The 27,905-nt window shown below is 33.5% G+C and overlaps 1 protein-coding gene across 1 annotated transcript; it reads right to left on the bottom strand.

The window, feature by feature from the left end:
- Positions 1-156: 156 nt before the first annotated feature.
- Positions 157-27,662, bottom strand: LOC100748305 (protein timeless homolog; the record flags this gene model as incomplete). The annotated part of the gene is made up of 14 exons (XM_033322764.1): positions 157-477; positions 568-681; positions 852-1,007; positions 1,385-1,483; positions 2,008-2,292; positions 3,079-3,285; positions 6,851-6,985; positions 8,033-8,132; positions 18,156-18,253; positions 19,720-19,957; positions 20,842-21,040; positions 21,451-21,529; positions 21,644-21,718; positions 27,632-27,662. Coding segments are annotated over 14 exons (2,037 nt in total), but the record flags the coding sequence as incomplete, so codon positions are not given.
- Positions 27,663-27,905: the final 243 nt, after the last annotated feature.

The following is a 27,905-nucleotide window of genomic DNA, read 5'->3' as shown; positions in this document are numbered from 1 at the left end:
CTGCGACTTTGAATTTCAATTTTCTGAAAATTTGAATTTTTTGTTAAATTACATAGTAATCTTTTCTCAAAACTTTGAACTATATAATAATATATACTTAAATATAAAATAATCTTTACATTCCTTTTAGTGCAGGGAATAAAAATATGTGCAATGTTATGGTGGAGGGTAGGTTGCCTTTATTTTCACAAATTATAAAAACACATAGCAAAGAGTGAAATAGAAATATTGAAAGGTACGAGAGTCTTCTCTTCGATTAATCTTCATCGTCGCTAATTATTCTATGAGTTGACCTGTGTTGATTACGTTGGTTTTGCGCTGGTTCTTCCTCGTCGTCACTAATTATCGTTTTAATGCTTTTCTGCCTGGTAGCTTGAGACGTTAGTGGCTCCTCTTCCTCGTCACTATCCAGCAGACGACGTTTTTTCACGCTATCATTTTTCTCGTCATCGGATCGAGGTCTTTTCCCGTCACCTACTATAAATTTACAAATAACGAATAATTATAAAATAGAATATAACATTTCCTATATTTTTCATGTTATACAGCTATTAGTTTTCTTTCTACCTTCAGCCACTTCAGCATCATCAGCATTGGTCTTTATTTCCAATTCAGAGTCAGACGAATCATCGAATGCAATAATACGTCCATCAAACTTTCTCTTTCCAGATTTTGATTTTTCTACAATTAATGGAGAATATTAGATTTGGTTTGGTTGAGATATTGATCAATTGCTGAATAGATTTGCTGGTAAATCTCTGAAGTTCAAAATGTTTAACTGATTCCCTCAACAGAGGGCAGAGGAAGGTCCCCTCAACATAGTTGTCTCGTTGGAATGTAGAAATACGTACCGACTGGCTGCGAGTCATTTGCTTTTGCTTCCTCTATTTCTACATCATCACATTCAGTCGGTGATGAGAGAATTGTGGTCTTTTTCAATGGCTTCGGCATAGAATGAACGTTAGTTTCTATATCAGAATCGCGGGAAGTTGATGGTTGTGGCTCAGCTAAAAATATACAACAAAGTATTTAACGGCTGATAGTCAACGTTACTTAATTTTACAGATATCTTTAAGAAATGCATATATGTTTAGAAAAATTTTTGAGAGACAGTAGGTACTCCATTATTACGTTATAAGTATATATCCTATTATTAAATTATATAAATTATAATAAAAATTAGATTAAGATGTAAGAGAGAATAAAAACAGTTAGAATCATATTAAGCATGTTATAAATCAGTTAAACGTAAAATATTTTAGAATTACATAATAATAAATAAAAATCCCATATGTAAATATTATTTTAATAAATATATTTTTATGTACCGTACGATAAAGTATTAGTATTAAACATTGTAAGCAAATTTATGAAAATTACGTACCTTTAGAGGTGAAATATTTTTTAATATTTTCTAAAACGTCTTCATCATCGCTTTCACTGTTTCTATCGTTATCAGATTCCACCTTCGCCGATGTTGCTTCTGATTATAAAATACAAAAGGAGATATTAAACAAATGTAGTGCATAGTGATCTATTACACGCGTATTCACATTCATCTTAAAAGTATATAATCATTATTAGATTTAATGATATATAGAATTTTAATCGTACCGAATGAAAATTGATAAAAGTAATTGAAAATATTGTTTCGTTGCTTGGGAAACTTAGAAAACGAAGAGATTAGCCACATATGTACACGCAATCTATCGTTTAAATTTCAATTTCAAAATATCTGCAGATATTGAAAATCGTATTAATGACTGAATGAATTTATTATTTCATACAATACTTATTGTAATATCATATTTTTATAACTTCTATTTTTATATAATTGTTACTAAAAATTTCTATTAGTCACATTAAACAGTTTCTTCCTTCTAACAATAACACGTCCATTTTCTTTCCTTAAAGAATAAAATGTTTAATCCTACATCATTATACAAATCAAAAGTGTTCTTATTTTTTATAAATAGTTATGTATACAAAAGAGAAAAGACATAATACCTTCGGCAATGAAGTTTCCTGCCAACGAAGACTCGATAAGATTACAGCGCTTCTGAATCATCGATCTAGGCATATTAGATGGTATGCGCCAATAAGATTCTTGTTCATCAGCAGGAGGTGCGAATCCCATAGCTCGAATAAGCTTCTGGAAGCTCGGTGAATCCATCGCAGCAGACGAATAATCTGTCAGCGGAACTAAGGGGATACCTTCGCAGCTTTCCTCGTCTCGATCGTCCAGGACATCTAGTAGGGATTCCTTGATCCATTCTAGAGCGTCGCTCATATCTGATTTATCAAAATGTCTGTTATTACGTTTTTCTATAAGAATGAGTATATTAGTAATACAAAGAATTTGAAATAAATTATAAGAACAATTTATTTTCATATTGATAATTCGAATAAATATGTTGGATATAACACTAGAACTTTTCCTAGATAATAATAAACAATGAACTCGTGCAGTAAATTAGTTTATTACTTTTGCGCATGAATAACTCAACCATTTTTTTCAATCTATTAATTTCTCGTTCTCTCGATTGCAATATTTCGATTAAGATTTTATAAATCAATATGTAACTTTGTCTTCAATTCTTGTCTGGAAATCTTTTCTTACAAGAGATCTTTTCAGTAAAACTGTTGAATCTTTGAAGAAACTTTAAATGTAAATCATGTGATAAAATAGACGAAAGTTGAAGAGATTAATTTTGCCCCAAGTGTCATTAAAACCTGTGTCGCTGCCTGAAAGCAATGGTATTCTGATAGATGACAAGCACATTGGTTCGACATAAAAGAACTACAGGGTCGTTCTGTAACCATGTCTTTGCCAAAATCCATGGGGATAAACTGGCATTTCGCGTGCTACATTTGTACCGCAAACAGGGGTTTCTTTGACAAATCATTACTTTTCCCATTTTATTTCTTTTCACTCTTGAACGATCACTGCAGATCATTCTGCCCTTTCGCGCCCTCGAAATAATGTTCCAAGTATCTACCCTGAATTTTATTCTCATAAATCACTGAGACCATACTGTGTAAAATCGACGAAAGAGGGAGTGATACGGTATTACTCACTTTTTTCGATGACATCCTTCAAGAGTCCGGATAATTGTGCATCCGTGTAAACCATCGTTGGCTGTTTTTTCGCATTTTTCTTCTTTCCCTTGTTCGTTGGTGTATTGGGAGCCACGTTCCTATTGCTCGAGGATTTCCCAGCTTCTTCGTCGCTACTTTCATCCTCGTCGGAATTACTGGCAGACTGCGTTTCCCACGACGATTTACCTTTTTACAAAGTAACGGGAAATGAATATAAACGTTTTTCGATATAGCTTCTCTCGGTTCCAGGCATTTGCGAAAAATGTATTTCAAATACATACATTCATGATACGAAAGTCAAGTTGCATAAAAATATAGATCTATGTGCGTTAATCTGTTACCATAATCGTGATTAGTCAAGAAATATATTGTTCAATATTTCCAGATTAATATCTTTTTGTTTACTCGTTTCCTGAAAAAATTAAGATTTCGTCTTAATTTCTTCAAGCTGTTTGTTAATTCGCTTTTGCAATCGCGTTTATTTAATCCGTATACAAATTTATTCTTTTGCGATATCTTATCTCAAAGTAATATAGCAATTTAAGGAAAACGATAGAACGCACAATAGTAATAGGAACCGAAAGAGAATATTAGGAAATATATTAAAATGGCAGGGAGGAAATAGAATCTTAATTAAGATTCTGAAAATTTGAAAATTCTTTCTGTCTTTCGATAGTGAATCAATGCATCGGAGGAGTACAAGAAGTTTGAAACTACGATACTCGAATTAAGACCATAGACAACTACGTTACATATCCGCGTATTGCGCTGCAACGAGTTCTTAAAATATTCAAGCAACTATCCAAAACAAGATGTACTCGTTGATATTTCCATAGTTTTAATCTTAGAAAAAGAAATTGAAACTTGAATATTGTATTACATTGTGGCAAAAACAGATGATATTCCTGTAACTTTGTAGTTTTCGAATTTTGGAAGTTCAAATTTTCAAAGCTCGGCGAAGTTCATTAACTTTAATGAAATTCGAAGAAATTTAAACGTTCGCCGAATTAACACAAAATGAACGTGGAAGTAATAAATGAATCGATCTCGTTGTGCGTCGCTCGTGAAGTACAATCGCAAAGAAAAGGAGTTTGCACGAGTATGGTGGAAAATGAACATGTAATCAATTTGCTATAGACTTGACATGTATCGATTTGAGATTTTTTACGATAGAATATTACTCTTAGATACAGACAGAGAAGATGTTAATTACATCACCGTGTACTGTACCTTTTTCCTTTACAATTTAACTGCTGATCCCTAGGTTTCGAAGATCTTTCAAGTATTCACGATCAATAAAACATTGTTCATGTGATTTGTTACAAAAAATGCTTAAAATTTTTGCCTACTATTACGAGCCATGGACTGTGAACAGCGCGAGAACACGGACGTACTTTTTTCGTATTTTTCGAAAGGTACAAAAAAAAATTCACTAGAAGATACACGTAAAATGACAAACATTATGATTTTTATTAATTTAATTTTATTAATATGAATTAAAGAAAAAATTGAAAGCAATAATATTCGCCATTAGAAACTTTCAAAAAAAATATAAACAACTTTAGAGGTAGATAATTTCTTCAGATACTTCAACATCTTTTCAGAAGTGTCGATCTTCCAGCAAATCAAGAATATTTCCTGTCTTCACGTGCGTTCCTAAAGTGTTTCGATCGGTGCACATGCGATATTAAGATCCACCGTAGCATCGGGAAACATACCGGGTGTTCCGGCTTGCGAAATCTTATTTGAGGAAGAGGCGATGAGATAGAGGCGAGGAAACGTCGTTTCAATAGCACGTAAGCCGAGACAAAAGTTTGCTTTTATACTTCATCTCCTAACCTTATATATCTAGAATGCGATCTATCGTAGTACATTGAATACAAATAAGCGGACGTGGAGGGAAACAGAAAAACAATAACAATGATAAATATGAAATTCCTTGCGGCGTAATGGGGAACAGGGACGAGTGATATTGGCATGGGAGCAGGAAAACCACGACTGGAATTCGCGTTTTTCGATATTAAATAACAGAATTTGTATTCTGCAACGATTCTGTTATGAACCGCTTTGCCGCTTCTGCAGAACTCCGAACTAGAAACGCAAATATTATTTCAACCGTACCTTCTGCGTACATATTCTTGCATGCCTCGTGGAACCAGTTAAATGTGTGTTCATTTGGCATGTAATTGATCATGATCCGTTCATGAAAATGTAAAAGATATTCTAAGTGTGAAAGATATTCTTATTTTAGTAGTTTGAAATTTTTGTTTGAAACAGTTGTTGGAAATAAATTCTTGAATAGATTGAACAATTGTACACATTGAATGGGTTATTTTAATAGGATAAGAATAAATGTTGTAATAATAAGATATCGTTATTTCTATTTGGCGGAGGTAAGGTAAATGAAAGATAAGACAAGAATAGGAAGATATAATAATACTAAGTACAATTTACTTGTTTCTTGCTAAGTAATATTGTATTTATCTCAGCATTGGTCTATGCAGAATTGTAGTTGTCTTGTATTTATTTATTAGGTTTAAAATTTCTCTTTTAAACTAATCTTTGACAAACGTAAGTATTTTAATATTCCTTTATGAAGAATTTAAAAAATTCATCAAATAATGTATACAAAAGATATATGATTCTATCGAGAAAAAGAGAAAGGAAGTGGTATTTATCGTGCAACTAGAATTCTGGAAATTGTAGAAATGCCTCAATCTTCCTACTTAAACTTCCTCTCGTTATCAAATTTATTTCCACTGTCGATCATTTCAATCTTTTACGATTTCATTAGTTATGGGTATTTCGTGACGTATCCTATTGTATATTACGACTTGAAATTCAATTCAACGATCGCAACTTTCCAAAGGTCAAACAAGAAGAAATACTCTATCTCTGTAACTTATTGCTTCTGATGTTATCGATAAAAAAAAAAAAAAAAATGTTTCCAATCATAACCAATGAAAAGAAACTTCTACAAGAGGATTTTGTACAAATTGATCTCGTTTCTGGTTTCCTCGCCATATTTATCTCAGCTGCTGCTCACTTCCCTTAATTCACCGTCAAGCGTCACTTGCTCCATCCAAAAACGAGTTCACAGCGTGCAGTCGCTGGCAATCGTGTTAGCAGAGAGAACTGATCGAATGGGAATAGTCGCAGCATCTAAGGATGGTAAGAAAGACAGATGCGAATGGAATGGGATAGGATTGGCCGGAACAAGGTCTGCTTCAGAGCCGCTCGAGACCGGAGAAAAGGCTGGGAAAAGAGGCAGAGGTAACCGGCCATAGAACGTGAACGCGGAAAAAGAGAAAGTGAACACTTACCGTGGTTGCTTTTTCTGGATGATGTTATCGAAAAAAAAAAAAAAAAATGTTTCCAATCATAACCAATGAAAAGAAACTTCTACAAGAGGATTTTGTACAAATTGATCTCGTTTCTGGTTTCCTCGCCATATTTATCTCAGCTGCTGCTCACTTCCCTTAATTCACCGTCAAGCGTCACTTGCTCCATCCAAAAACGAGTTCACAGCGTGCAGTCGCTGGCAATCGTGTTAGCAGAGAGAACTGATCGAATGGGAATAGTCGCAGCATCTAAGGATGGTAAGAAAGACAGATGCGAATGGAATGGGATAGGATTGGCCGGAACAAGGTCTGCTTCAGAGCCGCTCGAGACCGGAGAAAAGGCTGGGAAAAGAGGCAGAGGTAACCGGCCATAGAACGTGAACGCGGAAAAAGAGAAAGTGAACACTTACCGTGGTTGCTTTTTCTGGATCGCTTTTTGCGCAACTCCTTGCGATCCGTGGCCAATCCTAATTCCAAAAGCTTCTCCTTGATCTTTGGCTTCGGCCGCTTTATTGTGAGCCCATTGAAGATCAAATCCACGGGATCTGGATGTACACAACATAAATCGTATTGGTATTAATTCGTTATTCGAGGGGATGAAATGTTGATTCAATACGATAGAAAGCCAAGGGAACAGGCCAAACTTAGAAAATTACATGGAACCTTTCGATAAAATTATTGGATGTTTGTTCGTAGTTCGATAATATTTAAAAAGTAATGTAACCAGAGCCGAGTAAGATACCATTTCTATTAAAATACTAAATATTAGATAATAAATAATTTACTTCGTTTCAGATAATGTGTGTGTATTTTTGAGAATGAAACGTTTCATTTGTTGGGGAAAGTTTTTGAAATAATATCTAACTATTATTTGAGGGCAACTGAGAATACTGCTTTTTGCTTTATTTAGCTTTGATAGATGCTTTCGTCCATACGAGAGTACATAATCTACGTGATGCACTTTGTTACACGTGAGTGATTATACTTAACGTAAATATATATAAAACTAGTTCACAAATTATTATTATTTTTTGCGCTTTGTTATAATATCATTTCTCTAGTGAATTATTGAGAAAAACGATAGACTATGGTGATACGTTTAAATGTAATAGTTTGATAAATGAAATTCCAGAATTCTACACGGGACGTAGTCGAGGTAAAAATGATATTATCAAAGTTTCAAAGAGAAAAGAACGAAGTTGATTTTCGGGAATTTTCATGGAGCACGGTGGGCTGAGAATAATTTTGAGCGTTAAAACCATGGGAAGCGGTGTAAACGCACGAGAATGAAGCAAGTTTTACAAGACTTCTGAAAATCTTTCTGTCTGAAAGGATATTATTCTTCGGCGTCCCGACGGAGTCCGAATTATTGCTGCAAGCAGCAGCCAGCCGTCACCGATGTTCGGTGCTTAATTAAATTTCGAGAATCGTCACGGGTGCTAATGAATTCCCGAACGAACATTCGCAAAATTCTTCAACTGTTTCAAGGCGCGGTCAGCCAGACCTCGCGCATTCCCCGCCAAATTATATTGTATCTCTGAGATATTCATCACTTATGAAATTCAACAGGCCGACTGTTCATTAAAAATTACCATCGTCCTGCTTCAGTTGTTCCCAAAGTTCCGTAAGCTGACTGATCTCGTCCTCGGACCATACCTTTGGAAGTCTCTTCTGTACCTCGTTTCGTATAGTCTGAAACAATGTTTTTTTTTTTTTTAATTTTAAGGTAAAAAGTTGCTCGTTTATATACGGTCCTTCCGTAAAGAGTTTTAGCTAATGAATTTTGCGGTAATTACGAATGAGTAAGAAACTTTTTAGATAACAGTGAGAATGAGGAAGTTTGCTGGATATTTGCTGGATTTGTATGATCATTCGATGAAGGCAACAATTAAATTGCAACGTGAGTATTTATCTGAAATAGACACTGTACGAAGGTCATGATATTTGTTAGATTTCACAGATGCCAGAAATATCAGAGCTGAACGATGACGACCGAAAATGGTAACAAGATTTCGCACTTACAGCTGTCGCGTGTTGAGAAACAAAGTTCTTCTATGTCATGTCGTTCGTAATGATAGTTGTTAGACTGATAGTTCAATCATGCATGGGACGATTTTAGTACAAATATAAATGAAAAATGGTATGGTTTATATATATATTTTTTGCTCGAAATTCAAGATCAAATTTATTTTATCATATTGCGTTCTAGTCGTCAGCATTTTCTTGAAAAATGACGAGAAAGTTCCAATAATTCTTCCAGCTATTTTATGTATAACGTTCTGTTCTTTTTATAACCGGATGCAGCTTACATAGCCGTGCCGTGCCTCCGATAATTGTTTACTGCCGCTCATGCTAGATACTCCAGTAGTCAGTTACTAACGACGAGCACTCTGTCATTGTTACCCAACCATCAACCACCTACTGTTATGATACAAAATGTTTAAATTTGGTAAACATATGACGCACAACGCCAGGCAAATAACCAATACATAGTTTGTTTCGCGGTTTACTGTCATCGCACACAGTGGTGATACTAGTTTCTAGTTGGCACTCGAGCGTTTAACATTCACACTGCTACATATACAAGATGCAAAAGTAGCTGATTGTTTCGCCATCAATGCTCAGTCCAAATCACTGTGCTTAGAAACGTGAAAGGTGAAATTTGAACAATATGCTTTTTTTATAACATAGACACGAGGATTGAAAAGATCTTTGTAAATATAAACCCTAAAGGGGTAAAACAGGCGAACAAATTTTTATTTAGGGAATATCCATATCCCACGTGTCGCTAAACTTGAAAAAGTGAAATCCGGCAAACAAACTCCTTATCAAAAATAAATAAACACGCGTCTGAGTAATTTTTGAAATTCAACTCCTAAATGGTGTTGAAACAGAAGATAATAAACAATAAATTGTCATAAAAACAAATATCGTGCTGATGGGTAGCTGATTTAACGATAAGTGTACAAATATACGACAAATGATTTGTATATAATTTCTACGCGTTGATGTAGAATGTAGTAGAAATTCGATTGCGCGAGTATGTGAACTATAGCGGTGGCTACGTTGAAGCAGGAGAACAGGCGCGCTTGCTACGAGAAATAGCAAATAGCAGCGAGATATAAAGTAAATTGCTACAAGAAATAAAAATAGCAGGAATAAGACAGAGTGGCGTTGTTTCGAATAAGAAACATGAGACGAAGGAAGCATGTAAGTATCTTGGAAATGTAATATTGTAGGTGTAAAACATAGCCGTGGTATGAAGAAGAGTTTAACGATCATAACAATTCCGCGGCATCTCTCAAGAAAATGTAAATAATTCTGATGCCTATACGTAATTCTTGTTGATAATTCTGGCTGATCGGACACCTCAAGAATTTTTTACGCTTGTGACAAGAGTTCGCTTTTCGCACATGTGCATTAAAATGACGTAATATTCACGACTTTCCCGTTGTTCCTATACATGACTCCTTTGAGATTCATACGTTTCTATATTATATGTGTAATAAATATCTTTATCTAACTTTTCAGTTTGTGACCGCTAAGAATATCGATAGCAACAAACATTACACACATTTATAAATATTTTTTATTTCATCGCTGATTTATTGATTCGCTCAACAGAGGAATTATTGTTTTTACTATTAAATATAAAATTACATTTTTTGCATGATGGATTCATGAATGTTTACCATTAGCTGTGTTTTTAACATTGAACAACACGCAATAATTAGTTCTTCGTTCCGTTTTACCAAGATTTTCGATATTTTTGAAGCTACGTTATTGATTCACGTAATTTCATCGGCAAAGGTCGCAGCACAGATCAGTCAATTACACGCGTACTTAATGATTCTTCAAAATTGGTTTCCTCGAAAACAAGGCAATAATGGAAAGCACTTCAGTCTGTATTTGTACGTTCCACTGTTATTATTATTGCATATATGTATAATTTTGCGATTCGTTTCATACTACTGTAATATATATATTATTTTAAATCGTTGCAATAATTTAGGATTAGAAATGAAAGTTTCGACTTCTACTTTAATTTGGTTATGATCGATTATCGATACGTATAATTAGAAAATTTTAATCAATAAACTTCTTCGAAAGGATATTTTTATGCGATGCGACGATTAAAAATGTTAAATCAGGGCATCTAAATATGTAATTTAAATAGAAAAATATGCGAATTAAACACGAAGAAACTTTTGAATTTGATAGGATATCATAAAGATGAATGAGGCTATCCTAGTAACTCATTCGTCGATTGTTTTGCATAAAACTGCAATAATGTGAGCGATGATAGCAACAGATAATTAATTATTAATAAAAGATAAGATACAGTAAATTTCATCCAGAGAAAGCATTACTCTGGATAGGGATTTTGCAAATCCTTCAATCTCTGCATTTGTTTGATAAGACCCACATTATGTACTCGTAGGTATACTAAAACAACGTAAGCAGCTATTTATTGTGCAAATGAGGTCTCGGAGAATGCTTGCTGTCTAATTCCTGACCCTAAGTTCCTGTTCCCTTAAAAGGAGATAAAGGGGAAAAAATACGACGCTCGTTTTCCAACGATTACGTTTCACCCTCGACAGGGATCCTTGTTGGTGTCCTAAATGGCCGTCGCGTCGCATCGCGCGACTTCACGGACTAAATGAATGTCAAATGAACAGCCAGCTGTAGCTTGCCCTCATTCAGTTTTGAAGGGAGAAGGGTATCCACGCATGAAATTATTTAAATGAAACGCTTTCACGAGCCTCCCTTTCATGGATTTTGTCGACGAATCAATAATACGTTTCATCCTTTTTTCATTCGCTTTCCGCTGCTTCTTGCTGTTCATTTGTGCGATTTCGTGTTTATCCTGCTATAAAATACTATTAATTTTTTGCAGTTCATACCAGTGCCAGATTAGATTCACTTATAGGGATAGACAAAAGACGTGAGCCTGCTTAATCATATCGTAAGCGATGGATCTGTTTTGAAATTATGTAAGTTATACAAAAAGTCTACGTAAAAAGGTCTGTGTAAAAAGATCTGTGTAAATATTATTGTTATAAAGCCAATTAGGTTTACCTTGGCAATTGTTTATAATTATAGAAAAATACGCATTTCACTGTGGTCTTAGCATCTTATGAAAATGTTCTTCAAGGTTGAAACCTAAACAAGCAGAAATCTCAGCAATTGATTTCTGTTAGTCTGTATTAATTTGTTAATGGGCACATTGCAGGCTGATGGAAGGATAGAAAATACCAAATCTACTAAACAATTTTGCAATTATTTCGATAAGTGATTAAAGTGAAAATTTTTGCATGTAATATTGTATACGTTGTATATAACAATTTTTAATTTATTTTATTGTTTTTATGTTTGCATATAAGAAATAATTACATACAGATTGATCAGATTAAAATGGAAAGTTTAATTGTCCTCTCTCTTGTTGTTCACACTTGTTTTGTGTAAATTAAGTAATTATGTAAATGTGTTAAATAATTTTATCAAACATACGACAGTGCTGCAAAAGTTGCGATTAATTAAAAAATGAGTTAAACTCCAGATCATTTGTACGTAGCTTTTAGTTTAAAGTACAACAATTGCAGTAATTAATTTGACGCGAAATAAACTTTCGGGAGATTCCTCTGGAAGGAATTTGTTAGGGAATCAATAATATCCAAAGTAATCCAATCGCCGCTTGCTAAGGGTGAAACAGCAATCAATCCATTTTCTCCTAACAGCTGTGTATTTCCTAAGAAACAACTAATTACCAGATTTGTAAAATTAACGAAACTACTCCTTTTTCCTCGAAACTCAAGTAAAGCTATAATAGCGTAATTAATGACAAATTGCTTGATTATGGCAAAATTAAATTAGCAGTGTTTTTGTATTGTTTTATAAATTTCATACATTTACTTCCTTAAATATTTAATTGTCGAATAAAAATGTTATTATTCAGAAAATTTAATACAGTATATCATAATGTATAATAATATTAATTAATTTCGTTTTTACTTCAATTATTAATAACCCTTGATCGAACATTTTTTCCCGTATGAAAGATTAAATAAATATGATATTAATTTTATTATCATCGATTATTTAGCAAATGATAATCGGAAAGTGCTGAAGTCACGTACGAAATATTCCGAAATAATAATATTATTTATTAACAAATGAATGAAACAGGCATTATATCTCAAGAAATTATTAAAACGAAGATATAATTTTTAATGCTCTTAATAAAAAATAATAAAGAAATACTACAAAATAATATACATATATCCACTATGTAAATATCAAACAAGTACATTTATATCGACATTTCCTATCGAAGTTATAAAACAAAACCTTTAAATCACTCAACATAGACGATATTCAATACCATCAGCCTAACTAATTCTCAATACCCTCCTCGTTATAATATGCATACATCACGTTGATAGAACACTCGCTCATTAAATTCTCAAAGGGTAGCTGTACAAGGATCTGTTCGTAAAAATCCGTCAAGAAATCAATAATATCCTGAGCAGGCAAGTTTGTCCTCGTCTGAATGAGTGGTATGAGGGCAATCAGCTTCCTCTCCTGGCGGAGCAGCGGGTGCACACCTATGATTAATCGTCAATTTCGAAGTGGGGTAATACCGTTTTAACGGTACTCAGATATATCGTCGCCTTACCTCCATCCATCGTTCTTACTTTCCTTCTATTTCTCTTTGGCGCGCGTGCTTGCAGGTTCCTTTGCCGTCTTAAAGCAGGTAATGTCTCAAGATTATCGCTATAACGTGTTCCCCCGCGATGTTGTCCGATGGCTTTTCGACAAACAGAAGGATGTAACGAAGAGGATCGAGTTAAATCGCCTATTTTCTTACTAACAAACGAGTTCGGTATAAACTATGAAAGATTCGATATGGAAGAGCCAGGAAGAAAAGTTCTTAAATCTTTTCCCTAACGTATTGTCGAACAATGTCTAAACTTATGTTTGCCAGCGATATTGAATTCGAATACATAAAAATTAGATTCGTGATTGCTATTATAAATTAATAATAGCAAGATTATATATTAATTAGTGCACTAGACGGTTTACCTTAACAAACAAGTGAAAATGTATTAGCGTGATAGAAAGAGAAAAAGAATTGAAATATTTGTTCAAATTCATATCAATAATTTCAACGTGTCATTTGATACTACACTTATGTATTGAAAATAACATATATGATATTCTGCTAATTGCGATGGAATCGATATTAATATAATCTCTGGTAAATTGAACATTATTTATAATAATTAATTTAATTCATTGAATAAAGAAGTATCTTAAAATGTTAATTTTTACTCGTTATAATAGTAACAACAGTAACAATCATACTTGTGATTCATTTTGGAAATAAATATAATATTTTTTGTAAAATGAGGTATGTCAATCTTTTGAAAAAAAAAATTATCATTTGCATAAATGCATGCAAAAATTATGCATAAATAAATTCGTAAGTTTCTAATGAGTACAATAAATAATTAAAAAATGTATGCGAACAGTTTTTCAGTGCTTTATTCGATTAGCAAGTAACGTGTTTAAAAGTGTGTTATGTATGAATTTAACGTCCATGCAAATAGCGGATCTCATTTCAACGTACATTTTCATGTAAATTTTCTTCAAAGTTTCACCGTTACATTCGCACTTTTTGAAGCTCGGAAAATTCTGGTTTTCGGGCTATGTAATACATAATACATGAAACGGTAGTCACTTGTTTCAAAAGGTTTTGCTTAAAATCGTATTGTAACTAGTTTGAAAAGTTGTCGCATAAAGGATTATTCAAAAGGTAGTAGGACACGCGGAAAGAGGGAAACGAATATCAGTATAACAAAACTCATTGAAATCGCCGCGTCTACGCGTTTCGCTGTTAATTTTTTACAAGCCTTTTTATCCCCTAATAATCTTTTCTATAGCCATTGTTGCGACGGCTGAAAATGAACTATTATCCCTCTGGTCGCGCTACTCTCGTCACAGCCGTACATTCAAATGATTTAGTCGCAAGTCGTGACTACATTCTTGGTCTTTATTGTTCTTTCAAAAGCTACACAATACCTGTATTCATTATTCGTGCAATACGATGATTTGAAATATATCATACTTTAATTAAGATCCAAAAAACGTTTCGTCTCATTCTTCCTTAATGCATGCTTTGTACTATTTCGCTGTGTACTAGCATAAAGAATAGAATTATTTTAATTTATAAAACAGCTCGTGAGCGGTACGATTCATATTGAGAAATTAAGGTCGAATATCGACAAAAATCTAGGAATTTTACGATCCGAGCATACAGATATGCCATGGAGATGGACTTATATTGACCATGTGCGATCAAAGTACGATATTTTTAATCGATATTCATAGCGTTAACTGAAAGAACATTCACGTTTCGTGTTACGATGAATACTCATCGTTTCTGAGAGCCAGAGCACGAGCAAAACGGATTGAAGTTGAGCATCGCATTTCAACTTTGAAATTCCTACCAGTGCAGTGGTAAAGTATTACACAGTGACCGCTAACTTTTACTCAACGGATGGGGAAATACGTTATACCTGCGTATTTGTATCCTATCTTTTCAAGAAAATTTCTGCCATTTCACAAAAGTTGTGAAATTGCGTCCCAGTTCGTTCTAAAGTAACTGAAATAAACAGTTCCATCGTTTAGAAGCAATTCATATGTGAATATCATTTCCAAACTCCAAATCATGCCTATGTTTTATACGTATACGTATAATGGTTTCTAAAGGAAAAATTATTATGATTAAGCACGTTCTTTCTTGATTTTCCATTTAGAATATCGTCAAGCTGAATCGACAATATCATTGTCAATATTTATTGACTACGCGCGAATTCCTTAAAGGTTCAATGGCAAAAAAAAAAAAAGAAAAGAAAAGAAAATGATGAAAATTATGTGCTACTATCAAGGTTTCAATAATCTTAAATTGTTTTCTCGTTATGAATTTTAGAAAGCGGAACGTTAAGTTTACGCGGCGCGTACTTCGCCTTCCTTTCGCGTTTGACACAAATGTTTATACGTGTCTCGCAGAGCAAAAGGACAAACAAAGCGATAGTTTCTCGAGGGTTACGAAAGGGTGCAGTGTGGCAAGGGAAATAACGCGCTCGAACGAATAAGCCACGATGGAAACTCGTGAACGGAAACTTTAATATTACTGCCACGATTTGAAGAAAGCAAGGGAAAAATTTATTGCCGCGTTTTCAAGACGCCAGTGAATTACAACTCTCCGTCAAAGAATAATGCTGTTAAAATTGTTTTCGCTGGATTGGCGTTAAGACGAATGAATTCGAATAGTGTTTTGTAGTCTAGATATCTCTTAAGTCCGACGGATTACTAGAACGTTGTAATCGTTTTATGTCTGTAATTATAAAGTGACAGCGCAGGAAATTATTGTCGATGAAATTACGATATATTAATAATCACGCTCTCTGATTCATACGATTGATTTTTCGTATGTTAAAGCATTGCATATTTTTTACCAATTTAAACATAACAAGCTAGGGAAAAGAATATCACAATTGAACTTGGCTTCGAACGAATTCAATAAATATCTTAGCTTAATTGAAAGATTGTATTTTATTAAACATTAAATATTATAGTAGTACTTCTGAGTAAATCGAAAAATTTTCAGCTAAAAATAATACGTGATTAAATTTTTAAGCGAATGTAAAGAAATATAATTGTACAGCATCCTTTTCATCAGAGTTAATTTATACAATATATAAATTTTTAATTATTGTCTTTGAGAATGAAACAGATATATGTACACACGTAATCCCTGATGTCGAAATTACAAAAATTTCTTTGTACTTTATTTTTTATTAAAAAAATTATTAATATACCTTTTTGGAAATATTAAATGTTATCACGTATTTTGCAAATTTTCATAATTTTATTCAAATGATTATAAGAAAATAAATTTTTCTAGAAACGAAAGATCGCAAATGAGAATTTTCAAAGAAATAATGAGCATTATGTCGACGCGCGTGTATATACGCACATAATAATACGTACTGTTCGATAGTACAAAATGTGGTTCCTATAAATTTTCTGCAAGCTGAATGCAACGCGAGGTATACCCTCAATACATTAATTGTCAACTTTTGAAACGATTCCAATAGGGCGGAGACTGAGACAGCAGTATACGAACGATCCATTCAGAGTTAAGGGAGCCGCCGTCTATTTATGTGTCTAGCTTCCTCCCGAAAATCTTCATACGGTTGTTGGATAGGAAAGCGCAAACAAAGCGATAGCTTTCCATAGTATGCGGAGATACCGGAAAGGAATACTTGACGGGGGAAAATCTTGAGATACATCCATCCCCGAACGAAGTAGTCGCAAAGAGGAAAAAAGTCTTGCTGGCACAGCGGAAGTCGTGATCTACGCAGGAACGGAGAAACCTCCTTTTCGAGCAGGAGGCCGGAAAGAAAAGGAGTCTCCAGAAAGCTCCTCGTAGAAATTGTCTCCCGAGAATTTACAGTTGCTGCAGCAATTCTTTGGCTCCATTTTTTGCATATGTTCTGCCTGTCACCGACGCCAGTCCAGAAACTTATTTTCGAGCCTCAGCTACCCTACGTTTTCTCGCGCTCCTCGTAAATCATTGATCTTGTCAGTGTTACGTTCAAGGGAGATCGGCTAGCCGACTTTGCTTGTTCAAATACGTTTTTGAAAGAACGCGTGGGTTGCAAGTGTCCCGTAAATCTGATCGATTATCGAAGGGATAACGAGCGCACACGCGTGTCACTGACTTCGTAGCGATGGAGTGGCAAGAAATAATTTTTTTAGTCGCAAGTCACTGACTCTCTTTTATTATTTTAAACCATAAAGCAGGGAAGACGTACGATTTAGCTTTATACTTTATCTTACGGATTTAATTCGATTCTTTGAGCTACAAATGGGAGTTTCGAATGGAAATTCAGCAAAAAGTGAAACTAAAAGATACACGCAAGCATTTATTCTTTGACGACCCAGAGAATTATAGTCGTAGGGTGCGTCAGATTCCATACATCATGATGAAAATAATCTTTGCCAAATATAGCTAATATTTTTTATGTAGTTGGCAGTTTTCGCCAACTTTACGATTTTCCATCCCCCATTTTCCGTTTAGTTTGGAGAAATGTCTGAAAGTGATCTCCGCCGTGCAGAAGATATTGTATTAGGAAGGGAAGCAGTTGACGATATATAAAACATCCATATAGAGTAGGTCAAAAACCGATTTGTTTAAAACTCTATAAAACGTATTGAAAATTTTTCAATATCTATGTAAATATCAGCTAAAACGACAAATTTCCGGAGAATCATTTTTTTTTTCATTCTATAAAGCGAGAGGGATTTAAATCAATTTGCGTGTTATGGTATTATATCTTTTAGAAACAGATTTTTTTATATTTTCTTGATAAGCTTAACCTACTACTTTGTAGTAAATTTTTATTCGTATTAAATATCGATGTTATTCATATACGTGTTTAAGCACTAATTTTTTATTAATCGAAGGATTATTATTAAAATCTTGAATTTGTTATAATATATATACATACAGGTAGCAACACATATGTGTGAAAAGTAATACTCTCTATTATTAAACGCCTGAGAATTTAAAATTAATTTATGATACAAAATAAATAGACGTGAAACAAAGTGTAATAGTAATGAGTGACTACAAAAATTGCTTACCTTAGAATTAACAATCAGGCACATTTCTTTCAGCTTCTTCATGATACCACGACGAGTTCGCTCTTGATTAATGTGCTCTAAGATCCAATCGACGACATCTAAATGAATAAAACATGAAGATATACATAATTTAGGAATAGAACTATATGCGCTACTGCGCGTTCAAAAGTTTGGGTTCACTCTCAACCTTAAGGATTCATAAAAGAAAATAAAGTAAAAGGTGGTACAATTCGCTATTTCTTATCTTTATATATTTCATTCTTTTTTGCTTAATTAGCAGCTATGTATACCTCCAATTTTAAAACTTTCCAATCCGGACTTATCTTCATATACTGTAAAAGCTCATCGATTTCGTTCAAGATTCAAGCTCATAGGATTCCCTAATTAGTATATAAGATTAAATATGAGGATAAGTATCGTCAAAGCAATTCGAATAAATATAATCTAGTAATTATGATATTTAATTATCGTTACGTGTACTAATTTTAAATATATAGAGGTTCCAACATCCATTTCCTAACTTTTCATTACAAAGTCCAAGTTCACCCTCCATCTTTTTGACTAAGCAAGCGACCCAAAACTTTGTATGGTTTTCTAACATCTTTCTTCTTAAAGAATATGTACAACGATAAAATATATGTTACATGACTTGATAAGAATCAATTTCCGGGTGCAATTAATTAAATTTGATTTTCCGGACCACGTTTTAATAGTGCATAGGGATTTCAATAAACGTTCCAGAACTATGAATATCGGTGCTATTTATATCCAATCAATATTATCCTGAATTGATTTGTAGGAAGGGAAGGATAACTGGATCATCGCGGGGTACGTGATTAGGTTAGCTGATAAATGAAGACGTTGTTATCAGTAATTCAATATTACCGACAATTCTCTCTAGCATCTACCAATTTCGGTATCAAGGATCACTCGTGTTAAAATAATGTCATCCTGACTGAAACAACACAGGTAATCTTTTAAGTAATTTCAATATTAAATGAAGGGATATATAGAACATATATCGTTATTATATCGCCTTATCTATGGTAACAAGTTAAAACATCCTACAAATCTGTATTGTAATATATTATTTAATTAATAAGTTTTGTCAAGATAGTGATCCATACTTTAAATACACTGTAAATGCCAGAACATTTGCGGTCTAATAACGTAACCCGTATTTCTAAATCATACACTCTTACTTACTTGGTCGGTTTTTCCCTATTAATTATTCGCTGACTGACTTCTTTAAAGACAGTGAATTTAGCCAGTGCAAGATATGAAAGAATGTACGGATACATATATTCATTAGAATTCCCTTCATTAAGTATTCCATTTAGAATGTCCAATAAACATTCTTTGAAGCACATACATTATGTATTAATGCTTCCTGAAAGCAGAGAGATCTTTCCCCTGATAGAATATTTTATTCAATCGCTAGCAAACTAGAACGGGATATAGCTAATCGTCTGCCCTGGCAAATTCAAAAATATCCGGCAAAGTTGTGCGTTAAAGAAGACTCGTAAATCATAGGATTTAGCGAAAGGTAGGACGAGCAACGTACCTTGGGGATACTTGTTAGTCTGATGTTCCATAAAGAGAGTGCGTAACTCGTCCTCCTGGGTTTCGGTCCAGAGGCTGCGCGGAACTTTCTTGTTATCCGTTTCCGCGTTGTAACCCTCGACGACCTCGGTCGCGTCACGAGTGGTCTTCCAGAAGAGCAGTTCCATATACGCTTTCCGGTTCTTTTGCGCGACTTCGATGAAACGTCGGATTATGAAGACTGCGAACTTTTGGAGTTCCTGCAAAGAGGACTCAGCTTTCGTGACTCGAGACAAGCATACTTCCGGTGACTATTAGATACCATGGCAGACATGTAAATTCGACGATAAAATTCTTTAAGTTAAGAGAAAAATTGCATTCGTGCTACGAATTCAATAGAAAATTATAGGAACTTTGTTGAATAGTTTGGAAATTCCAATCACGATTTGGATTGTATTGTTATCTTAATATAAAAAGTTTAGTAAGGGTGGGACCAAGTGTTTTTGTTTATACTAAATTCTATGTGTTTTTATACGTATATGCATTTAATGCTTGAACGTTTCATTGAGCGAATTTTTATTAAAAATCTGACCACATAAGTTTCATTCGGCTAGCTATTGTTTATGAATTTTATAAAACATTCTTTTACTTTTCATATAGAACCGTATTTGATAGTCACCAGTTTATTTGATTGTTCATTGTTATAAGTAATTATTGGTATAATGAAAGAAGGAATGTAAGTTGACATATTGATGCAGTTACAATGGTATAATAATTAAAAATGGAAGATAGTATATTTTGGGAGTAGGAAGAGTAATGACAGTTAAAAAAAATTTTTGTTGGGAAATAAAATATTTCCTGTTTCTTTTTTCCAAATATGCCCACAATCTTAAACTTAAATATTTTTGTTGCAGTGATAATATTTAATTTTTCATATATACATAATCTTGTACCATTTAAATATATATTTTGTACGAGTATTTCATCTATAATATGAGACGCTCAAGCCATTAATTCTACAATTTGTTATTCAGTGAAATAGTATACGAGGAAACTTAAAGAAAAGGTTAGTGACAAGTTACATTGTGTTTTCAAAGAATGAAACTTAGAGTTAAGAAAAATAAATACGAATATAAATAATTACCTTGTGGCCGCCATACTTAGACTCAAGAATTCTCTGGAAAACACGGAAAATTGACGCTTGGAATATGAGCCCTGGCATTTTGCAATCCCAGGCTATTCGATGAAGCATCTTGGTAATGTAATGATTCACTTCGTTTGTATTTTTGTCAAATTGCTGCAGCAGAACCAACATTGCTCTCACGATTTTTACATTGGCAAATCTTAAACAAAATATAAAAATCGAAACTAAAATCTTTAGTATCTGCTACAAAATCAAATTTAAGGCATTGGGAGGGAAAGTGGATTAATTGTAAGTCGTATCCTTTTCTGAATATCAATTTATGGCATTAATTTATCCCAATGAACTGTATTACACATAAAAATTTGGAGGCATTCGTATTTTCCAAGTCAAACGATAATAATATAACGAAATCAGTTATTAGATTGAATATACTGTACATTTTCGTATATATTTTGGACGATAAAGCGAATAATATGTAAAATTAAATAACATGTAATATACAATAATATAAAACTAATATCAGAAAAGAACTGATGAATTGCTCAATTTATCGGATATTTGGGTTTGTCCATTTTTCATAGTCAATGTCTCATTTATTAATTGTCTTACCTGTGGATGAAGTCAGAAAATTTGAAATCAGTTTCTACAACTGAAGAATGTGTTTGCGATGCGTTCTCTTCATCTTCCTCTGTAATAATATATTTGATACAATAGTTCGTATTTACAAATACTACAAGCAATTTCGTTATAGAAAGGTGGTAAGCAATATCTTCTTTGTTATCTGTCTAAAAAGATATATTACCTGACTCGTCATCAAGGCTATCAACATTTCCCTCCTCGTGTGTTTTGCTTTGTGTAACAGGATTTTCTTCGACCACTGAAAATCAGAAAATGAAATAAATTTATTCTCTACATCGCTCTACAGACAATATTGAAGGTAGGAAAATATAATAAGCCAATTTTTCTACATTTTCCATTTTGATTATTACAGAGAACTATTTTAATGTGACATAATTAAAAAGATCAAGGATATAAACCTTTTAAATACATGTATGCACGTATATGATAAATCTAGGAGATTTTCTAGAAAATAGTAAGAATACCCGATGGCAATTAATATTTTTGAAATTTTCAAGATGGCAACAAAAATACATATACAACTATAAATATATATACAAATTAGGTAAGAGGTAGTTTCGTAATATTTAAATCGTTTTCATGTAAAAAATGTGATTGTTAACACCGATTATTTTACTAATAATCGCGTTTCATAACATAGAAATTGGCATTTCCAAAATATTTTATTACATTTAGAAAAGAAGTTCGAGGAAATTTCAAAATGAAACCAGAGAACGAGAAGTTACTGGAACGTTCCAAAGTAACTGCAGAAGTACATTCTGTCATTCCTAGCTTGTCGTAAAAACATGCCAACGACACGTGCAAAATTTCACTAGTTCTTCGTTGAGCGAACACGAAAATTCCCGCAAACAATTGCATGCTTTCCTGGAATACAGACCGACCAGGACACGACCGGGACGCTGGCACTCTATTCAATTCGACTGTAGAAGAATCAATGGATGTCGGTGGCTAGTGCTTTTTGGAAGGCCATCCGAGGTCCGTACAAATCGTACGTCGTGACTCGGTCTCCGGAAGTGGGGATCCCTGGATCGTTCGCTAAAATCTATCGCTCAAAAAATCGAGCCACGCGAAAGGAATAAAAAGATAGGAGCGGTCACGGTTGGATTAATTTACGCGAAAAATTCTGAAAACGGCGTCTAGAGCGCAGGAAAACGAAACAGCCAGAGTATTCACACGCGTAAGTCGGAACGTGGAATCCGATCGAATCGGATCCCGTAGGTTTTGGGTTACCTTGTCTTTTTTTTCCTCTACGTTGCGGACAACCCGACCAGCGAATTAAGCGGCCGTGGAAAGACGATTACATTTTCGACGAGTCTGTCGAGGTGAGGGCGAGGCAAACCGAGCCAGTCGAGGCTCCGGTGGCCAGGGAAAAATTGCACTCGGCGAAACCGACGATTGGATCGGCACAAAGCTTCGTTACGGGGCAAATTTTCTAAGGCTTCGCGACCGTATCCTTTTTCCTCGCTTTCTGAAAGTCACGTTAGGACAGCCGACATTTCGCTCGGCTCTTCCAATGTCACTGTTAACCCCTCGAATTGCGAATAAGGCTTGACTACCACTAATTTTTAAATTCTTTTTCTATTTTTGTGCTTCATTTCTTTCAGTTGATTGAAGTATTGCCGCTTCGAAGGTGGGTATATATTTTTCTTCATAAAAGAGGATCAATAGGTACATATTACAGGCACATAGATTTGCAAGATGCTATAAATAAACTGCAGATATTTATGCAAATGCGTATTTTTACGGACATGACTAAAGAGCAGGGCGCAGGCAAGATTTATTTCGTCTACTGAATGTTACACTGAACATTTCACTATACTACAGTACTAAAATATTATAAATATTATACTATATCTATCTATATTTTTGCGTGTTGCTTTAAATTTCTCATAAATGTAAAAAAAAAAGGTTATAAATAACTTTTTGTATATCCATGTGAATATTTGTTTTTATAGAAGATTATCAGCAAAGTGGTATAAAAATATTTTTTTTATTTTTAGAACTTTGTTTATTTTTAAATACGCCGAGAGGAAGTTTTCAACTATTGAATAGTTTCAACAATTTTTTCGAGACCATAGGCAAGATATATATATATTTTTTTTTGCATACGTTTTTCGTATTTATTTTGTAAATACATTATCACATTATCTGAACGAAATCTAAAAATTTGCCAAGAGTGAGATACTAAGCAAACATTGTACACGATACGAATATATTAGACCTAAATGGTCTTTAAAAGTAACCGTGAGAAGTATTTTAAATCATCGTGTAAAGTTTTAAACGTGTTGTGTTTCTCTAGCCAAAGAAAACTTTTCCCGCCGGCCAAAGAATTCAGTTTGCCCAAGTGACGTCGACGACTATGCTATTTTAACCAGAAGTTTTAATTGTTCCCTTCCGCGGTCTTCTGAACTCGGTACACCGGTTGCGGATAAAACAAAAAGGTGAAAGAAGCGGCGACGTTTTTGTCTTAAATTAAAAAATGTTTCCTCGGTTTGAAGAACTAGAAAAGTCTCGTTTACGGTGGCAGTGTCATATAATCGTAAAAATGGTTGGTTAATGTCCAAATATTTTCGTGATTTATTGTATAAATATTGCATCGATCTTCTTATGCAGATTTATAAATAGTAAAACTATATAATACGAGTTTTAAGTAAAAATGAAATTTATACACGTACAATGAGTTCTAATCACATTAGATGTATTTAACTTGAAATTTTGTCAATATACCAGTTATTATTTAATCCGATTTAAATCAGATACGTGTAATGGTTTTGTAAAATGTTAATGCTCGCAAATATGTATATTTGATGGATATTAAAATACTTCAAAATAGTAATTAAATTGGAAACATATATTTGGATACATGTTTAAATTGTAATATAATATAATTTAATATAACAATTCGCGCAAATTAATATATATGAAATATGCAACCTACGTATCCTTAATGTGCATTATATTAAAATAACAATAATATTTTGCGTGAGAATTAAACACCGATTTGAGGGATCAATAACGAAGTATCATCCGATGAAAAATTCATATACTCCGATGGCGCGATAATGACATCGTCATTCAAATTTTTACATCTTATAAACGCACGTCAGAAGATGTTAATATTAATCTGGATTTATTCGTGAAACAAAAGGATCAACGTGAATCTCTTCTATGGATAAATCCACAGCTGTATCTTGGCTCGTATGTCATTTCGTCATCGGTTCATCGATTTAAATCATAAATTCGATCATAGAAGGAAACAAATTACAGCAGGAAAATTATGAATTTCTGAAAAATTGATCACGTTTCAGCGCTGATGCTTTATTCATTCCCTACAATCGAATAAAGCATTAATCTCGTTTGTTTGGCCACTTGCGCGTGATGAATTTAATAATGTCCCGTCTCTTTCGTATTCTGCTTCGCAGAGATAGTCGGTTCGCAAATTAACGATGTGAGCCGACACGTTGAAAAATATCTTCGGATCGAAGAAATACGATTCAATTGATACGTTAATAAAATTATTTTATTACTAAATTAACCTTCTATTACCAATTATATGTAGAGATATCTTGAACAATGAAACATTCTAGATAGGAAATTTTAATTATGGAGGACGGCATAGATGATTCAATAGATTTTAGGTTTTTTTTTTATATTGTTAAAAATATGTAGCGATCATCGTATACAATGTCCATTTTTTGGCGACATTCAAAATATTGATTACACAGGGAAAACGAGTACGAGTAACGATGATATAATCGTAATGGCATCAGAAGCGAGATCGGAGCAAGATCCATTTTTGGAATCAGGGTATGTTTGATGCAAATAATCTGCGGAAGGAAAAGCATCGTAGGGTGCAACAGGACAGTTACCACAGATAGATTAATTTCTGATAAATTGCATAACCGAATTTAAATGCTACAGTCGACAATACGCGATATTGTAAGTACTTCGTGTAAGCAGCATACAAGAACGCGAGAAGCGAGAATGAGAGATGTAGAACATGTGAGTGTACAGAATACGATAAATTCACTAAATGTAAATGAAAGGTGTACAAGTGACGGTGATAGTAGAAATCGTATTAATAACAACGATAACAACGTATTAATAGAAACAGAATCGATTATTTGGTATTTCGATATCACGTTAACGGATTTATAGGGAAAAGTTTGTCGGCCAAGAATTAATATACCCATGTCGGAGACGAATATAAAGAATTGGTAATATGTTTGTTGAAATTAAAGGAAATCGGTAAAAAAATTTGTAATATGTGCAGTATAAATTCAGTTTCTCATAGGTATTAATCCTACATTTTATAAGAACGCGCAGCAGTTTAAAACCGAACAAAACATCGTCAATCTGTTTCTACGTTTCATCGAACAAAAAACCAATTCAATATCAATAATTTTTCAATAAAACGTTCATGAGCTTATATGTGAATTAATTCGATATTTTTTCCTACTTTTTTTATTTCTTGAACGTAGCGAAATCGTTTTGTGGAAAAAAACTTGCCACATTCTGTATATTATATCATGTATTACGATATACTATAGCGAAATAAGTGACAGTATTTCAATAATGTGCGACAAGGAATATCAAATTCACATGCCAACTAACGTGTTAGGCATAATTTCGATAAGAGCCACCATTGTGTGTAGATGTCATCCAGCGAAGTCGACTCGGAGAGTCGAAGCGTTGAAACATTTATCGTCTCGATTCATAGTTAGCTGCCGAACGTATTCATCAGCCACGAAATCGGATTAAAGTTTTATTGTAGCGGAGACGTTATGCCAGTTATTCGTTTCTGATTGCGAATTGCTTCGTACTTTAATCGTATCTATTCATATACGATTTCCATTCCTCTTGTATTGTTCTAAAAACAAGTTATTTTATTTTTAAAAATATGTAAAATTATCTACGCGCAAATTTTTATAATTCTTACGGGTATTTAGAATTATGTAAAAAATATTATTTATTTAAAATATTGAATTCACTTTGTCACCCTCGTAATCAACTTGTTGATTAAATTAAATTTCAGGAAATGTATTATACATGCATCTTAAAATACAGATGTTGTTGTATCTGTGTGACGTAGCCGTTAATTAAAATTTATTGGTATACATTCAGCGGATTCGTCTCGGATTCTGTTACGTTAAATCTAATCCTGATCTAATCCTAAAGTATAACCTTGTTAGATACAAGGGAGTTGTAATGTAATTCATAGATATACTAGAATTGTAAGGGTTTCGAACATTACCTAGGGATTGCATATCTATACAAGAGTTCCGAAACTGAACACGTTCGACAATGTTCTATCAAAGCTCTTTGAGATATTAGGAACAATATATATATATATACATATAGCGATATATATGTGTATGTCTATGATACATATATATCGTAGTTTGATCCATTTCTCGCTTCGAGTACCCATTATATTAATTCATGTATATTTTACATAGATTCCCAAAGATATTCTTTTTATTTCCTTTTTCCATTAATGTGTTTCATGAAAATAATTTTCATTTTATAAAATAAAGGACAAAAACTATACTTAGCTGTAACTAATGAACTCTAAAAGTTTTTCAGCTAAATATTATACATATTTTACACTTTCTCTCTCTCTTTTTGCGATAAACCAGGATGAAAGATTATAAGAAATGGGTACACTGTTTTTTATTTGTTTACATTTTTTGCGTTAGTTTTTTCTATTATTGGCTAGTATACTTGTTATGTACCTCTTAGATAGTAGGCTGCTTGAAAAGGTGTCTGTACACGAAAATGATTGATAAGCGACTATCTTTGGCAATATTTATGTTTTTCACTCTAGTTATTCGTCTAACTTCATTTTATCATTTTCGAAATGTTCGCTTTATCAGATACTATCATTTCCTTACAAATTCCTCTATTTTATGATCGAATTAATCGATAACGATAAAATAAAATTTTAAAAATTATAATAAAATCACGCTATAATATATAATATATCACATCCTATGATATATATGATTTACGATAAATAGATATTATAATATATAATATGTTCGTATAAACTTTATATTATAGGGTAAGGAAGCGCGTAGTAGAACGTAGTAGCATCACGTTACCAAAGCCCGGCACATCTGATAGATCAACCACTTATGTATGTACGTACATGTATGTAGTAGATTCTCTCGGATCAACGATTACCAACGGTGCATGGCCAAAGTCTCCTGATAACTCAGGTTATGTCTCGTTACAGGCTTATCGATCGACTCTACAATTCTATGGCGACGTATAATGGTGCACCTGCGTGTACACAGGTGTGTGTATGTGTGGGTATGCGTATACAGGTGTTTCAACTATACAAAGGCAATTTACAAGCGATTATAATGTTGCTCTTAACACGTCCATGACAACAGAATTTCGACATATCATTGCTTTATGGA

This window comes from Bombus impatiens, unplaced genomic scaffold (genome assembly GCF_000188095.3).
Source record: "Bombus impatiens unplaced genomic scaffold, BIMP_2.2 scf_0665, whole genome shotgun sequence".
Taxonomy (NCBI): domain Eukaryota; kingdom Metazoa; phylum Arthropoda; class Insecta; order Hymenoptera; family Apidae; genus Bombus; species Bombus impatiens.
The sequence above is the reverse complement of the archived record's forward strand: the minus strand, read 5'-3'. Positions and strand labels throughout refer to the sequence as shown.